The sequence below is a fragment of the Carassius auratus genome, chromosome 37, assembly GCF_003368295.1.
Source record: "Carassius auratus strain Wakin chromosome 37, ASM336829v1, whole genome shotgun sequence".
NCBI lineage: Eukaryota > Metazoa > Chordata > Actinopteri > Cypriniformes > Cyprinidae > Carassius > Carassius auratus.
In genome coordinates, this window is record NC_039279.1 from 13,739,256 (window position 1) to 13,757,790 (window position 18,535).

The window sequence follows — 18,535 nt, forward strand, 5'->3', positions numbered from 1 at the left end:
GAGCCTGAACATCATATTGAGAAAGCCTCTACCTCCAATCGTACCATCCCTGAAACACAGTCTGTCGGTGGAAATGATGAAGGACAAGAGGAAGAGCTCAGCAGAAAGATGTCCATCAGAAAATCACACAGGTTTAGACCAAAAAAAGAGAAGGAAGTCCCACTACCTATAACAGAAACACAACCAATGTGTGAGGAAGAACAAGCGGAGGATCTGAAAAGTGAGGTTAGCTCTGGGAGACAACAAGCAACAAGATCTCCAGAACATGCTAAATCGGACTTGACAGCATGTATCACTGTTGCTGAAACGCAACCTATGTGTGAAGAAGAGGTACCATGTGAAGATCTGATTAATGCAGTTAGCACCAGACAGATAGATGCAGACAAATCCACAGAACCCCCAATACCCTCGAGCTCCCATATCAGCGTAGATGAAACCGAGTCTGTGCATAAGGAAGATGAAGGACAGGAAAAAGACCTCAGCAACAAGATGGCAAGCAGACGTTCACGCAGGGGAAGACCAAAGAAAGACGATGAGGTAACACAAACTGCTGAGGCTGTTGTTCATCAGACTATCACAGAAACCCAACCAATTCCTCAAGAAGTGATTGAAAGGGATGAAGATATGAACAGCGGAGTGAAAGCCAGGAGGTCCCGCAGAGGAAGGCAGATAAAAGAAGAATTCTGCTGAAGCTGCTGTCAGCTTCATTTCTATTAACACGGAAATGCAGCCTTATCACTGTATCTAAACCAACGACATGTTTATTAGATCCTTTACCCACTAAATTACTGAAAGAGTTGTTACCTGTAGCAGAAGAACTGCTTCTCAATATTATTAACTCGTTGTTATCTTTAGGTCACGTCCCAAAACCATTCAAGCTGGTGGTTATTAAGCCCCTTATTAAGAAACCACAACTAGATCCTAGTAAACTGGCAAATTATAGGCCCATTTCAAATCTTCCTTTTATGTCTACACTTTTAGAAAAAAAATTGTGTCTGCTCAATTGAGCTCCTTCCTGCAAAAAAAGTATCTGTATGAAGAATTTCAGTCAGATTTCAGGCCCCAACATAGCACAGAAACTGCACTTGTTAAAATTACAAATGACTTGCTTCTTGCGTCAGATCAAGGCTGCATCTCATTGCTGGTTTTACTTTCTCTTAGTGCTGTCATGGTGCAGGGTGCCGTCTCAGCTTCCCCTGTGTTGTCCTGTCTGTTCGGTAGCTTGTGGTCTGGGCAATCAGCGCTGATCATGGCGGGGTTGTGCAGATCACAAGCTGATTCTTCCCCACCTGTCGCTCGTTCCCCCACTCCCTTATATGTCTCTGCTTTTCTGTCTGTTGTTGTGAGTAGATTGTTTTGTCTTTATCCATGTTTTGTATGGTTCTAAGTATCAGTCTCACCTTCTGTTTTTCTGTCAAAGGATCTGTAGTTCGGAGATCCGGCAGCACGAGTGGTCCGCAGTGTGCCGGCCAGCTCGGAGATCTCTGTGTGCGCCAGAGCATTTTATTATTGTTTGTTATTTTGTGTTTTGTGGCGAGAATAAAGATTCTCCTTTTCTCTACTCTGCATCTGAGTCCTCTGTCTAGTACGCACCCTGACAAGTGCTGCGTTCGACACCACAGATCATAACATACACGTAGATCGATTACAAAACTATACAGGTATTCAAGGGGAGGCTCTTAAATGGTTTAGATCTTACCTGTCCGATCGCTACCATTTTGTTTATGTAAATGGGGAGTAAACTCATTTATTACCAGTAAAATATGGAGTGCCACAATGATCTGTCCTAGGTCCTCTTCTATTTTCAATATACATGTTGCCCCTTGGTAATATTATTAGAAAAAACGGGATTAGTTTCCACTGTTATGCTGATGATACTCAAATACATTGGTGGTTTCTCCGTTAGGGTGATTGGGCGACGCACCACCAAACGAAAGGGAGGGATTTTTTTTGTTCTTTTACATTCAACCACAGTGTTACACTAGCTTTCACTATTCTAGACTGTTTGTGCTGCCTCCATATAGTCCATTCAGCGTCGATTCGCGTTTTTGTGTAGTACCACCCCTTTGTGGGCGATTTCTGTCAAACTGAGAATCGCCCCAAGTGCTCTCATAGACTTTTTTTTTTTTCGAACTGCAGGCTCTGCAATGCAATCTCAATGAGTTCTGGGAGGGTTAGCCCTAACGTGCTTTCGTCTTCGTGTGTAACCTTAACTTGTGCAACAACTGGTGGGAACAGTGACATCCAATAATATTTAAAAACTATTTTGAATTTTAACAACTAGACAAAAATGAAAAACTACTTTATCTTTATCAAATGTGAAAAATAAAATAAAAATGAGAGATGGGGATAGCTGTGCCTTTGTCAGCTGAACTTGATCAACATCATGGTGAACGTTACCACAGCGCAGATTAAATCTATTGTGTCATTGAAAGAAATACCATTAATTGTAGCAATAAGGATAAATTGGCAATTAAAGAATTAGGACAGCCAAAACCAAATTTAAACATCAAACAAGTATCTACAAAGGGCAGGAAGTCATATAAACAAGGATTTTCGAGGATGTGGTATTCTGCATATTTACCACTGCATTTTGTTCCATCGTGAGAGCGTGACGGACATCGCATGGACAACTACAGGTGTCACCAAAATGCATCATCTCTCGGAGAAGGTGAAAAAACACGAAAGAGCAAAGATGCATTTGGATATGAGGGAGCAGTGTAATGTAAGTGAGGAATGTGATATAAATGAGCAGTGTAATATAAGTTGTGTGAACAGTGATTTATGTGATTTCAGTTATTTCTTATTAAACTGAAATCAAAGTATAAAATGTTTTTTTTTTTCTTTTAAACTCGTCCTGGCGTCAGTCTTCATTTGCTGCTGATTTATGTTAACACGCATATACAGTACAAACTGTAGAGAAAGAGAGAGAAAGAGATTGATTCCTAATGTCAGTTTATTTTTAATTAATACTATAGTAGTTCAGTTCCCTTTACATCTTTCACTAGCTGTTAATTTATCAATTGAATGGGTGACCTATCCTCATTAATCAAGCTAACATTAGAGAGAATTGGCTGGAGCTGCCACTGCTCAACTATATATCTCAACGAGACAAGATGAAACTTGTAAATTGTCTAAGCTAACAGAGTGTGTTAAAAATGTAAAAGATTGGATGAAAAATAATTTTTTACTATTAAATTTGAATAAGACAGAGATATTACTTATTGGACCAAAAAACAGTACACAGAATCTAGTAGACTACAGTTTGCAACTAGACGGATGTACTGTTACTTCCTCTACAGTCAAAAATCTGGGTGTTATATTAGACAGCAACTTGTCTTTTGAAAACCATATTTCCCATGTTACAAATACAGCATTCTTCCATCTTAGAAACATTGCCAAGCTATGAAATATGTTAACTGTTTCTGATGCAGAACAGTTAGTTTATGAATTCATGACCTCTAGACTGAACTATTGTAATGCACTTCTTGGTGGTTGTCCAGCATCCTCAATGAAAAAGCTACAGGTAGTCCAAAATACAGCGGCTAGAGTCCTTACCAGGTCAAGAAAATATGATCATATTACCCCAATTTTACATTATCTGCACTGGCCACCTATTAAGTTTCATATCAGTTACAAATTATTATTACTAACCTATAAGGCCCATAATGGTTTAGCTCCTGTGTACCTAACCACGCTACAATCCATCACGCTCCCTAAGGTAACAAAACTCTGGACATTTGATAGTTCCTAGGATCGCAAAGTCCACTAAAGGAGGTAGAGCTTTTTTGCATTTGGCTCCCAAACTTTGGAATAGCCTTCCTGACAATGTTCTGGGTTCAGACACACTCTCTCTGTTTAAATCTAGTTTGAAAACACATCTCTTTCACCAAGCATTCGAATAATGCATCTCATAATTTGTGACATAATTTTGTGATCAAATGTGCATTCTTATTCTTTAGCTTGGGTTAAACTAATTAATTTTACTTTGTTGAAACAGCAGCTAATTATGTCTTGATTTGTTTCTCTGTTTTGCCAGATTTACATCCCGTGGTAACTAGGATTTACACAAGCTCCAGTCTGGATCCAGAACACCTGAGAAGAGATGATGCTGACCCTCAGAGGACCTCAGATGATGCTAATCCTGAATCAACAAACAGAACTAACAAATATTGCTATTTACTATTCAATCACATTATAATTGCTTAATAGTGTTCTTCATCTGGTTGACTATGTCTTTTTTTCTGAAAGTTCCTGTCATTTGCACATAAACCTATTACCACTTATAAGCTACTACTAAATATTGTAGAAAATTAATTTTTTTTAAAGTTGCTTTGCAATGATTTGTATTGTAAAAAGCTCTATACAAATAAACTTGAATTGAATTGAACAAACAACTCCAACAACCAGCCCCTGTTAACTGCCCACATAATATGACAATATGTACAAAACCTACATCACAGTGTAATGCAATGGGTCCACTCCTCTGTTAGCTCTGGTCATCCAGGAATATCCCGCACACTGCACTTATTACGAAAGTCTTTCTGGTGGCCCTCAATTATTAAAGACATCACTACCTATGTAAAAGCTTGTCAAGTCTGTGCCCAGTCCAAGACCCCCAAAGAGTTACCTTCAGGACTCCTTCAACCACTACCCATCCCACAACGTCCCTGGTCCCATCTCTCCATTGACTTTGACATAGACCTGCCTTTGTCCAACGGCTTCACTGCTGTTCTCGTCATCATAGACATGTCTCAAATCATGTTGTTTGGTCCCCTTAAAAGGACTCCCCACAGCCATGGAAACTGCACAGGCAATGTTTCATCATGTCTTTCGGAATTATGGTATACCAGAGGATGTCTTCAGTGACAGGGAACCCAGTTCACATCTCAAGAGTGGAGAGCTTTCTGCAAGCACCTTGACATCAATGTCAGTCTCACCTCAGGATACCACCCACAAGCAAATGGACAGGTCGAACGGCTAAACCAAGAGCTGGGCAGATACTGTATCTTCGATCCTATTGTAGCCGAGAACAGCATCGATGGTCTGAATTCCTTCCATGGGCTGAATACGCACAAAATTCATTGACTCACTCATCCGGAGGTCTGACTCCCTTCCTGTGCGTCCTTGGTTGTCAACCCCCTATGTTCCCGTGGTCTGGCGAACCCTCATCGGTCCTTGCTGTGGACCACTGGATTCGGCATAGTGAGAGAGTGTGGGACAGTTTACAAATACGTCTTCAGTGAGCTGTGAGAGTACAGGAACTTTAGGCCAACAAGCGACATTGGCCACACACTCCCTACCAACCAGGGCAGCGGGTCTGGCTCTCCACGAGGGACCTCAAGTTGCGGTTACCAAGCAGGAAGCTCAGCCCAAGGTATGTTGGTCCTTTCAAGATTCTAAAAAGAATAAATTAGGTCACACTCCAGTTAGAACTTCCTGTTAATTATTGCTTCTCTCCATCCTTTCATGTTTTGCTACTCAAACCAGTCCACTCGGATTCTGACCCCACAATGATACTCAAGAGCCACCACCGCCGCTGGATGTTGATGGATCCCCAGCTTACAAGGTGAATGAGTTACTGGACTCAAGACGGAAAGGGGGTCAGCTACAATACTTGGTGGACTGGGAGAGCTATGGACCTGGAGAGAGGTCATGGGTAGCTGCCTACAACATTCTGGATCCCTCTCTCATCGAGTTTCATCGAGCCAGACCCGATTGACCAGCGCCGGGACCACGCTGTTTCACCTAGAGGAGGAGTTTCTATAAGGCCTGTTACACAAATACACAAAATAAATACACAAAAAATACACAAAAACAATGGACCATTGACACTCTAACTGAAATTGTAGATAGCGTCTCAATGGTCCATTTGAGAGATAGGTGGCGGTAATGCACTTATAAGTCCTGCTTGAGGACGCGCTCAGGAGAGTACTAACAGTTCGGACACACTGCGTGAATCAGAGGTAAAAAAAAAAAAAGATATAAATACTGTTTCGTTTCTTGCACAGACCGAATGTTTTGTGTCTTTATACATCAATGTATAGTCACAAGCAACAGGGTTTAACATTGGTAGTGTGTGGGTTTTTGATTTTTTCTTTTTTTATTGTATGTTTTGAGTGGGATTCCCATTCACATCAATTATAAGACTGAGAGACTGAAACGGCTTATGTTAAAAATATTTATATACAAAGTCACATACATCTTAGATACCCTAAGGCTAAACAGATAAACGTAACATTTGATTTTTGGGTGAACTATCCCTTTAAAACTTGCCTACAGGAACTTTTTATCTGCACTGGCCCATGATTGTCTTACTTAAATCACTCCATGAGAATTTTATGAAAGTATTTTTACACACAAGAGCTTTGAATGGACAACTGTGGTTTAAGCAGAATATTCAACTCCATTTAATTCTAGAAAAATAATGCATGCAGAACTTGCATGGTGGCCGCATTACCACCTAAGGTGTGCAATATTTTTTAAAAATCCTTTGTCTGTTTCCTAATTAATTGTCAACTGACTAAAGATGATACAATTAAATTCCAGATACAGAAAGTAATACAGAGAGAAAATATGAGCAACAATGGATATTGTAGTAAAGAGAGCATGGTCCCTTTAAGCCTATTCACTGTGTTCATTTTGTTCCTATTCCTACTGGCTGTTAGTTACGTCAATCAGAGAGTATGCGCTGAGTTATGTGTGTACAGAGAGTTTTTGAGTAGTAGTAGAGGTTGCTCGCATGCTTATCTCACGGTCGGAAAAGCTGCTGTTCTGTGCCACAGCAAGAGCACCAATCAGCGAGAACAGTGACATGCATTACAGATGCATTACAGCAGATGTTCATGTTAACAACTTCTTTAACTTGAGCAAATGCTGCTAATACACATACATTTGTTAATAAAGTAAATAAAATGAAAACATGAATGTTTTAATGCTATTGAATAAAAATAAATGATCCACTCGAAAGTCTCTGCTCATCATGACAGGACTTGGATCAATGAACTGCGTCTCGGGCCGATGACGTCACTTCCAGGGAGGAATTTTGTACACGCCCCCGGTCCCTTGACTCCGCCCCGACATCAAAACAGTGCCACAAAGACAGATGTGCGGAAAAGTGAAGCGCAGAGGAAAAATGGTATCACAAGCTCAAACTAGACTGACACGCAAAATAAAAGCAGCATTGCAAATCAATTAATAGATATGACCATGGAAAATATGTATTGCAAAATCATTGCTTTCACGCTGTTTCATTTATGTTTTGCAATTCTTAATTTTTGTTTGCAAAAAGCAAATTTATTTTCCTCAATACTTAAATTTTAATTTGCAAAACTTTATTTTCTTTTGCAAAACTTTATTTTCTTTTGTAAAACGTATATATATATATTTTTGCATATATATATATATATATACGCCGTTAAATTGACTCCATAGTTTATGCCACTCATAATGTTGGTGAGGGAACTGTGCAACTAACCTGATCAAGAAGTTAATTAAACGCTATGGAAAAGATCCTTTTGTCGTGGCTCATTCCTCCCACACATCCACATAGGCCAACGCATAAACGAAACTAACAGCACACAGGACAAACTGGTGTCCGAAGTGGGATTTCATCTGTAAATTCCAACCACATGTATTAAACGAGAGAAAAGTCGGACGCTGGCAAAACAGCACATACGGCGGAAGCGGATAAGCAGTAAGATAATTTTATAGCGCTCTTTTCAGGGTGAGACTCAAGCAGGCTAACATCATCGCGCCCAATGAGAACTGTGTGGACTCAACTACAGGGTGGATTGCCAGAGAAAAGAGACTCGAATGCTCCATAAGAAAATCTGTAATTTAGTCTGTAAAAGTTAATTGAAAGAAAGAAAAAAAGAAGAGAAAGAGTGAAAAAAGGACATGAAAAAGAGAAAATAATAATAACAAAAAAAAATACATTCAGACATGTCTCAGGAAGTATTGTGTCATGGAGCCATGGCAGCAGCCCCTGATTCCAATCAACCCCCAGACTGGCTTAAGACAATGCTCGAAAACCAAAATAACTGCAAATGATGATGGCTCCACTATTGACTCATATTACAAGTTGTTCTCCAGCCCCACAAATGTCAATGTTCATGGCACCCAGAGGTGACACACGTGAGAGCTCCCAGCCAACTTACAGGGAAAGAAGGATGCCGTATTCAGATTCAACCCTCTTTCAAGATTCTGAGAGGTCACACAATATCACTGGTGGGCCATTCACTGCAGAGCTAGAGGTAATAAAGCAAAGAGCATGTACTTCAGGTCCCTCCAGAGCTAATCCCTCCACTGAGACTGGCACAAGGCAACGAAACACTGAGTGTGGCTCCCAGCCATTTCCACATATTATGCTGCTGAACAAAGATCTAGCATGCCTCATTATCAATGCCATCTAATTGCTGTAGAGGGCCCCAAGGCAAAGCTTGCTGTTTTTGGCGGTAATTGAGATTGGGAATCATTTCTGGTACCATTTGAGTGACAGGCCAGGAAGTATGGTTGGACTGGAGATTACAGAGTGGACTGTTTGTATGACTGTCTGAGAGGGGCAGCTATTAAGTATGTCTGTTCACTTCCTGAACATATTCGTGAGGACTCAACATTTTGGTTAGCATGACCCCCAACCACAATCAGAGGGTAACTGGGTGAACTCCGCCACCTCAAAGAATCAGCAAAGTGTGGAGCTCGAGCTGCAGGACCAACTTGCTACAGATTTCTTCCTCAAGGGACTTTTTTTTACCAAAAAGTTGCCTATGAAGTAATGAACAAGGATCCCCATTCATTAGTGGAGGCTCAAAGACTGGTAGAGGCCAATGCGCACAATTATCGAGCAACCTTGGGTCTTGATATTGATGTAAAGAACAGAGTCCAAAGTCCAAGCTACGTTACAGCAGACCAAGTAGCTGCACTCTCACAGAAGACTGCATTGCTAACTGAGCAAGTAGAGAAAATTAGTAAGAGCTATGTGTCTGCTGACCAGTTTAACCACCTGATGCAAAAGATGGAACAGCTGAAATCAAAGCTTCATATCCTCACAGCCGGAGAGACAAGAAAGCTGGAGGCAGTAAATCAGGAATGTACTCGAGGAGGTTCTCCAACACAAGATGGCACAGCACAAACAAAAACCTACTCGCCAAGCCCCAATCGTGCTGGAGCAGGTTTGTGCTATCACTGTGGTGAAGAAGGGCATTTTCACAGAGAGTGTGTCAGGCTGTCAACTCTGCCACCCAATCCTAGTCATAGCAGGAATGACCAGAACCATAGTACCACTTTAAAAGGGCTACAAAGCTGGAGGAGCCAGTCTCCCACACCACAGGTGGGCCTGCAAAAAGCAGAGGCCCAAGCTTGCTTATTGATGTGATTCCAACACAAGCCATTGTAGACACAGGAGCTGAAGCAACAGTTATCTCAGATACTTTGTATAAACAGTTTCCCGTCAGTAAGCAGACGGCTACCACACAGACAAATCTACACAATGCAGAAACAGGGAAGGACATGAATGCCAAAGGCGGACTGAAAGTTACATTTCAGATTGGCACCTGGTGTACAGAATGAGAAGTCTTTGTGGCTCCGATATGTGACCCTGTCCTTCTGGGGCTAGATTTTTTGCAGGCTGCAAATGTAACCATCCCTACTAGTGGCAGAGTGTTTATTGCAGAAGAACTAGTTCCTGCTAAGATTGTCGGAGGGGATGGAATGGATTATCACGTTGCTTGAGTGGTCCTATGTTACCACGAGAAAGTGAATGTCTAGTCTGGGGTGAAGTTGACAATCCAAAGCCTGGTGTCTGTGCTGTTCTGGAACCCTACCTGATCACAGAAACTGTGGCCTCAGGGAGTGTTGTCACAACCATGGAGTGTCGAGTGATTGTGAGACTTTGCAATCTTTCCAGTAATAAAACCACCCTACCAAAAGGGGCCTGTCTCAGTCTCTTATTGGAAACAAATCCAGATGAGGGCTTAATGGATTACAAACAGCTGGACAGGGACTATTGTAGCTATCAAGAACAAAGTGATGATACATATTATTCCGATCTGAGAAGACTAACAACCGCCACAGACCTACTTGAGCACCTTCAAGCCCTGTATGCCGCTTCAAGTGGAGCATTAAGTGAGGCACAGCAACAGTGACTTATTGAGCTTCTAATCTCATACATGCTTCTCTTTGCTTTTTCAGATGTGGACCTTGGCCTTTTAACAGAGCAAAGACAGCATTCACCCGTGTCACCTGCTTAAAGATGAAGTTCTTTTCCAGGGCCATGTGATCAGTGACGAAGGTATACAGCCCAACCCATCTTTGATTAGTGATGTGGAAGCTTGAAACCCCCCAACGAGTGTACATGAGCTGAAAGCCTTTCTTGGACTGTGTAACTACTACAGAAAGTTTGTACTGGCATTTTCTGAGCTAGCCAGCCCTCTTAATTAAATTAAATTACATTTATGCATTTAGCAGACACTTTTATCCAAAGTGACTTACAGTGCATTCTGGCTATCAATATTTACCTATCATGTGTTCCCAGGGAATCAAACCCCCAACCTTGCGCTTGATAACGCAATGCTCTACCAATTGAGCTACATGAACACTCTTAATGAACTCCTAAGGAAAAAAGTAACATTCTCGTGGACTGAGGAATACCAGAATGCAAAGTAGCGGGGCTGACCAAGAGAGCCAAGCTTCAAAATTACCAAGCAGGGGCACCAATGGATCGGATCCATATCTACACATTGGGGCCATTTCCTGTGTCCAGTTCAGGAACCAAGTACATCCTAATCATCACTGACCAGTTCACTCGATGGGTAGAAGCCTTCCCTGTGCAAGACCAATGGGCAGAAACTACGTCTAAGACACTCGTCTATGAGTTCAACTCTAGGTTTGCTGCACCATTTGAAATGCACACAGACCAGGGTCGAAATTTTGAAAGTTCATTATTCAGAAATGTTTGTAGTCTATTACAAATCACAAAAACAAGGACAACACCTTACCATCCTGCCTCCAGTGGGCAAGTTGAGAGGTTCAATCAAACGCTCTTTCAGATGATGTGATGCTATGTGAACCAGAATCTGAAAAACTGGAATGAGCATCTTTCTCTCCTTACATCCGCGTACCGTAGCTCCCAGCATGCAGTTACTGGATTCACACCAAATAGGCTCATGCTTGGAAGGGAAGTTTGCCAACCTCAGGATCTATGGTCCGGTATGGCAGAGCAAAGGTCAGACAGTTTGGGAGTACAAGATTTCCTGTACAACTTGGAAAAAGGATTGAGAGACGCACATGATGTTGCCCAGGAGCAACTTCACGGCCCTTGGAAAGGCCCCTTTTAGAGCTGAAGACCTTTGCCCGAACCCGATGGGACCCGTTGGGACCCGACGGGTTCGGTCGGGTTCGGGCTTAATTTCTATCATCTTACGCGGGCTCGGGTCGGGCTCGGGTCGGGCTCGGGCTCGGGCTTGCGCTCCGGTTTGCGAGGTAAACGAGCGGTCATGTGATGTGTTTCGATTAGCGCGAGAAAGATGCGAAAAATGAATGCTGAGCAGGTGTAACAGAGGCTTGCCTCTGGTGATTACGTTTTGGTTGCACCAGCAACTAAAGCAAATGCTGAGGTGTGGAAAAGTTTTGACCGTGTTTATAATGAGAATGATGGGTGAATAATGACGCACCATCAGTGAGCGCAGGAACGCGCTGAAGACATCTACAGTGGATTCATAAATTTTCCTCCACAAAAATGTAGACCTAGCCTAATCTCTGTGAGTAAAGGTTTTCAAATGATAACTAAATATTCATTGAGTCTTAAATGCAGTCTTAAATGTTGACAGAGTATTTATGCTAATGTTGGCATTATTCTTTTATTAAATAAAGAAAATCCGGCGGAGCCTTTATCTTAATTTCGTTATTGCCAAATACCCATCTTAATTTAAAATGTATCTTAATTAAATTTTTTTTAAATGACTCGTTTTTATTGGTGCGTTGGTCTATTTATAGGTTAAATGAGCCTATGTCTAGAATGCTGAGATGTTACGATGTCACAGAGGACTTATTTTATTTCTTTATTCCAACTTCCAAGTGGTCTAGTCTTCGTTAGTTATGAGTAAATTATGTTAAAACTTGAATAAATTACTCATTGTTGACAAAAGGCAAAAGAGCTGTGTGTGTGTGCACATTTGAATAATGTCGGGCTGTAAATGGGTTCGGGCTTTAAAAAAGCTGTCAATCAAAATGTACTTGTCGGGCTCGGGCCGAAACCTGTCGGGCTCGGGTCCTGTCGGGCCTAACTTTTAAGGCCCGATTACAGCTCTAGCCCCTTTGTGATATCTGCCTGTTGTGGCCCAGTACTTTATGAGGTCCAGGGTTTACGACAAAAGAGAATCATGCATCACGATCGCCTCAAGCCCTATGACCTTGAAGTGATTGCAGCGAGGGTCAGACGTCAAAGGAGTGAGATCCTGAAAAAGAGCAAGGATGCCCCTGACAACCCTATTATAGAAGAACTCATAAAGGAAGAGAAATTTGGAAGCCGTCCAGATACAACAGTTAGTGTTTTACTGCTGCTTGTACTGTTCATTATATACAGTTTTCTTATTAATTTTTTTTTTTTTTTTTTTTTTTTTTTGGTAACTGTCTGGTTATTATTGTAGTTGTTTTTTGTACTGAAGGGACTAAGTACTGCTACAGTGGGGTGGGGGGTAGTGTAGTAAAGAGGGCATGGTCCCTTTAAGCCTATTCACTGTGTTCATTTTGTTCCTATTCCTATTGGCTGTTAGTTATGTCAATTATTGAGTTTGCGCTGAGTTATATGTGTACAGAGAGTTTTTGAGTAGTAGTAGAGGTTGTTCGCATGCTTATCGCATGGTCGGAAATGGTGCTGTTCTGTGCCAGAGCAAGAGCACCGATCAGCGAGAACAGTGACATGCAAATTGTGTGTTTATGCCACTCATACTATTGGTGAGTGAACTGTGCAACTAAAAGATCCTTTTGTCGTGGCTCATTCCTCCCACGCATCCACATAGGCCAACGCATAAACGAAACTAACTGCATGCACAACAATATTTAACACTCATTAACCTCAAAAGAAATTTATTTGGTTAAAATGTAAAGCATCTTCAGACATTCCAAACATAACAAATAATGGCAAAAATAAATACATGTATTTTTCAGTTAAATAAATAAATAAATAAATAAATAATACATATTCATAAATAAAATCTGATATCAGATTTATAAGTAATATTTAGGGGTATGAAAAATAAAAACCAGAACATTACAGCAGGTAGTTTTCACAGAGATCAGGAGATCAGTCCAACGACCATGATCTCATTTAGCAACTTATAGACGTGTTCATGCACTCATATTGTATGACACAGTAAAGTTGAATAATACATTTTGACAGTGAGTTAAATTATACATTGATTTCTGAGGCAGACTGCAAAGAATAAAGCCTTTTAAGAGAGTTCCTAAAGTGTTAAATTAATAAATAATAAATAAAATGTGAAGTGAAATATAAAATAAATAGACTAGATAACTAAATAGATAAATAAATAAACAAAATGCAAAATTTGAAGACAACAAATACCCTGCAGTGCCTCCATGGCCTGACTGATGATGTAACATGATTCCAGCAACAAATAATTTGAGTGTGTACCTTGAAACACATATCAACTGTTTGTTTGTTTTTTGCTTACAGTATACTTTTAAAGGCTATGCATCTGTATCAAAACACAAGTATACTTTGGGCTTAACAGTCTACGCTTTTCATAGACCTGCTGCATTTCTGCAGAGGTGCACAGTTTTAGGGTTCTCTGCCATGGAAATGTTAGAGGTCATTCTGCGAATCCTAAGGAAACTGCGGAGGACTTCACAGCTGAAGTCCAGAAGCTGTTGAATGGTGAGGTGGGCCGCCACATGGATTAAGTAATCATTTGTCAGATGCTTGTGCAGATCATGCATGAGGGTCTGTAACTGCTCATCTTTTTCCTGCTTTGATGGGTCAAAACCCGCCTGTTTCTGCAACTGGGAAAATACATAAATACATGAATGGAGCATTCAAAAACACACACGCAAAAACAAGGGTAAATAAAAAAAGACAGTTAAACTGCATTTGGAAAGAAAACCAAAAGTTGCACTTTCGCAGCACACTCTCACCATGAGTAAGACATTTTTGCCATCTTGTATGAATTATTATAACTTCTCATGAGATAAAGCTGACCATCTCTATTTAAATTACTTGACTGTTATCCACTGCAATATGATGCCATACATAATTTGAATTTAGCAAAATTAAGTTATAATAAGTAAATCAAGGCATGACTAAGGCAATCATTTAGGGAATTCAGGAATTGATACTACAAAACAGTAAATTGATTACATTTCATTCACAAAAGAACAGTCTCCAAGTCAAATACCATACCTTTTTGATTAGGAAACGAAGTTCTTGGATATCAGCTTTAAGTTCACTCAGTTGGTCTGTCTTTGACAGATTTTTGCTGATTTCATTCAGGAGATGCAGATGTCGTTGCAGTCCCTTCACTATGTGTGCAAGGCAGGTTTCCTGTGACAGTAACAGAGAGATCTTACAGTTTATTTGCTGAACAATCATGTTATATTTGTCTTTTCATTGTGTTCATTGTGTAACTGTGTTCCATTATAAAGTCTGAAAAGTAATAATTATTTTCCAGCTATCATAATACAAGAAGATTTTGCACTTTCTGAAGAAAAGTGGTGTTTGTTTATGCCAAACCCACTGCTAATGCTTAAAGCTGTTGCTTATTGACCCATCTCTCAAATGTCAAAAGTTTTTTTTGAATCTGATTTCTTCTGAACGGTATAGTATGTTACTCTCCTTAACAGTCTGCATAGTATGTGGCATTATTCATGTTTGAAGCTCAGATGGTGTGGGTTTAATGTACTGCATAGGGTTAGGTTAAATTCAAAAAAGTCATACTTGATTTAGCTAATGGCAAAAAAAGAAAAACAAAAAGAAAACGTACCATGCTGCAGTTACTGGAGAAGTTAAGAAGAGCTGGGTCAGAGGGTATAATTTCTTCCTCCAAGAGCCCCAGCTGTTGTATAGTTGTGTTGTCGCCCAAAGTCAGACTCTGAAAGAGAGGACAAGCATTTGACTTGTTTAAACACGACAGGACAGCGTTTCTTGTTCTTTTGTCAGTACATACTCCTCACATACTGTACATGCCAGAGCAAAGTAAATTTGCAATCAGTGACCCTCGAAGGTATTCGGACACACTTCGATCATCAAAAACTCTGTTTAGTTTAGTTAGTTGATCCTATGTGAAATGGTGATACATTCAAAGATCAACTCTATATCTCTTTAGTTCAGCCAAGATCTTTGGCCACTATGCACAAAATAAGAAATATTCATATATAAAAATGTTAATCAGCAAGCATGTAAACAAATATTCAGGATTAGACGGACCAAATGCACATTTTTAAGAATCGATCACCGAACAGCATATTTATTGACCGCTCTTCTGAATACTGGGGACAATGTGTCCATCAGTGTATATGGTGGTTACAGTCCTTAAAAAATAAATGTGCTTACCTTGCTATTTACCCAGGCTGCATGAGCCTTAGGAGTATCTTCTAGAATTTTGTTGATAAAACTGTGGGCCAGTTGAATAGTCTCCTTTTTAAAAATGTCCAGTTTGTCTGAGATTGGGGCAGATGCCACAATTCCAACAAGTGTGACTAATAGAGCCCCTGGAGGAGAGAGAGAGAGTGAGAGAGAGAAGCGATTAGAAGTGCGTAACACTGTGACGCAGATCTCACACAGATGGCTCAGGTGTCTGGACATCCTGATTTCAGGTAAATAAAACCTGTTTCCAATTGACTGCAAAAATTCCCAAAGCTTCTTTGTTCTTATTTCCATATATATATTTTTTAAACAACCTTAAATAAAACATTAATCATTTAAGCCTTCTATCATCAAAATTACAATTGTGTGCACAGTATAATATAATTTAAAATATTGTTGAAAATAGTATATGAAGCAAAATTCTGCAGAATATATATTTCTTTCACATAATACAATTGAATGTAAACATAACAAAATTGAATGTCATGTAAATAATAATAATAATAAATAAATAAAAACATACCCTGGAAGTTCATTATGACAACAGCAATCAAAAAGAACATGCACAAAGTCAACAGACCTCAGCAGTAACAAAGACCCATCATGTTCACGATTTATATATCCTGCAGCGGAAATTCCTGTTTCTGACGTCATCTTGAGTAGATATTGAGAAACTTGTCTCAAAGCATGATAAAGTTTACTGATGCTTTTGCATCAATAAACCACTTTTTTTTTTTTTTTTTAAATGAACATCTTAATGAACTGGTAAGCCAGTAATGTTTTCCAGTGTTATTATGTTATTAATGAAAGTTATTATGCAAAATATTTCTAGCTAAATGCTGTTAAATTACATTTTAAATTTTTACTACAGACACTTCTGAAAAAAATGCCCTAAAATGAAACATAAAGAACAGAGGACAATACAACATTTTGTCAAAAAGTGCCATTATATATTTATAAAGTATCATATTGTAAATAACATATTGTAAGTGATAACTAATACAGTTCCATGTTGCTAAGATAATATAGACACACACACACAAACACACACACACAATTAAATCAATTAATCACAGAACAGTTTTGATTGACTAAATATCATGTTTATATTCAGATAATATGACAAAATAAAAAAGGACAACATTTTATTATTATATTATATTAGAGTTGGTAATTTAGCGCATTAATTAGATTAATTAATTATGGAGAAAAATAACACGTTAAAATTATTAACGCATTTAACGCACTTGCCCCGCCCCAGACTTATGTGGATAATCTGCCATTTCATACAGTCGATTGATTAATGTTAGTGTTGATGACTAATGTTATTTTAGACACAATGTTGTCTGTTTTGCTAAATTTTGTCAAACAGAAGATAAAGACAAAGCAGAACTGTTCGTCTCCGAGCAACCCACAGCAGCATTTCATTTCTTAATCCACATTTTGAACGAATTGGGTGAACTATTCGGCGCGTTGAACCACTGGCGTTGGCTTTGAAGTGGCCCTGCACAGAACGATCGGTGTATGACATCAAAGTGCTCATGCGGTACTTTGATCTCACACACTGGTCGATCTTATGGAGATGATCCGCTTCAAGTCGAATGAGACTTATGATTCAATGAACCAATCATAAAGAACAATTTATTTCACTCCTAAATGAATCAGCCATTTGAAGAAATCGAATGAATGAATAAATGACTAAATCATTAAGACATTTTCCACCACCTACTGGCAGTTTTAGTTTATTATTTAGAGTACCATTTCATTAAAGAAATAATTTAATATTTTCATAGTAATAATAAAAAAATAAGAAAATAAAATAAGAAATAAATAAGAAGATAAATTATTAAAGTTATAGTTCACCCAACCAAGAATGACAATTCTGTCATCATTTATCCATGGTCCAAAAGAGTATACTGTATGTAATAAATTTTATCAAACAAAATATTTCTTGCCGAACCTAGTTTTTGTAATGCCTGTTTGATGCTTTGCACAACAATGACTTAAATGATCTTTTCAGAGTAATTTCTCCAAATCTGATGTGTGATTAATTAGATTAATCACCACATCATGTAATTAATTAGATTTAAAAAATGTAATCGCTTACCAGCCCTAAATATTATATTATATTATATTAATAAAGATATTATATTATATATAATGATTAAAGACCTTCTTTAACTTTAAGCATGGGCATATTCATGTGCACTCATATTCAAAATCTTGTGACAAAGGGTCATAATAATACGTTTTGTAATAAGGCTTTGACGTAAAGTATGAATTTCACCAAAGATTTTTAGATACAGATACAGATAGATAGATCACTTTTTCCTACTCTGTCATCATCAAACCAAAACCAATGATAGAAACATTTTTTCCTTCAAAGGAAGAAGAGGGGAAGAGATCATGTCAAACAGATGAGGGGAAAGGGGAAGAAGGGTTTAGGGTTTCTATGGAAACACGGGGTATCAACCGAAAGACATAGGCCAAATAAAAGTGACCTCACCATTACATCATGTACATGCACAGTATGAGTCTGGTTTGACCAAAAAAAGATTTTTATTTTTTCATTTTGAGGGTCGGAGGGAAACAGAATTAGACAGACACAGAAAGGGGAAGATTGGTGTTGCTAAATTCAGTGGGTTCCCACAAAACCCTCCATTAGCATGAACTCACTCATTCCTCAGACAGATATTCACTATTGATTGGCAGTGCTGCTACAGTTGCACATCATGATGCCAATGCATTAAGATAATAAATACTAGGTCTTTTCAGATTTTTATCAACGTTTTTTTTTTCATTTTTATTAATTTATCTTAAAACAATTCCATAAATACAGCCCTGAATTGTGTCTTAAATTGTACCATTTTTAATCTTTGCATCTGTCGATCACTTAGAGGAGTACTGTCCAAAAAGGGAAAATTTTTAAATGAATCA

The 18,535-nt window shown here is 39.1% G+C and overlaps 1 protein-coding gene across 1 annotated transcript; it reads right to left on the bottom strand.

The window, feature by feature from the left end:
• Positions 1 to 13,223: 13,223 nt before the first annotated feature.
• On the bottom strand, positions 13,224 to 16,191 carry LOC113056550 (uncharacterized). The gene is made up of 5 exons (XM_026223321.1): positions 16,122 to 16,191; positions 15,566 to 15,723; positions 14,997 to 15,104; positions 14,417 to 14,557; positions 13,224 to 14,019 (listed from the first exon to the last, which is right to left on the bottom strand). The coding sequence occupies exons 1-5, from the start codon at positions 16,159 to 16,161 to the stop codon at positions 13,762 to 13,764; spliced, it is 705 nt and encodes a 234-aa protein (XP_026079106.1). The 5' UTR covers positions 16,162 to 16,191; the 3' UTR covers positions 13,224 to 13,761.
• Positions 16,192 to 18,535: the final 2,344 nt, after the last annotated feature.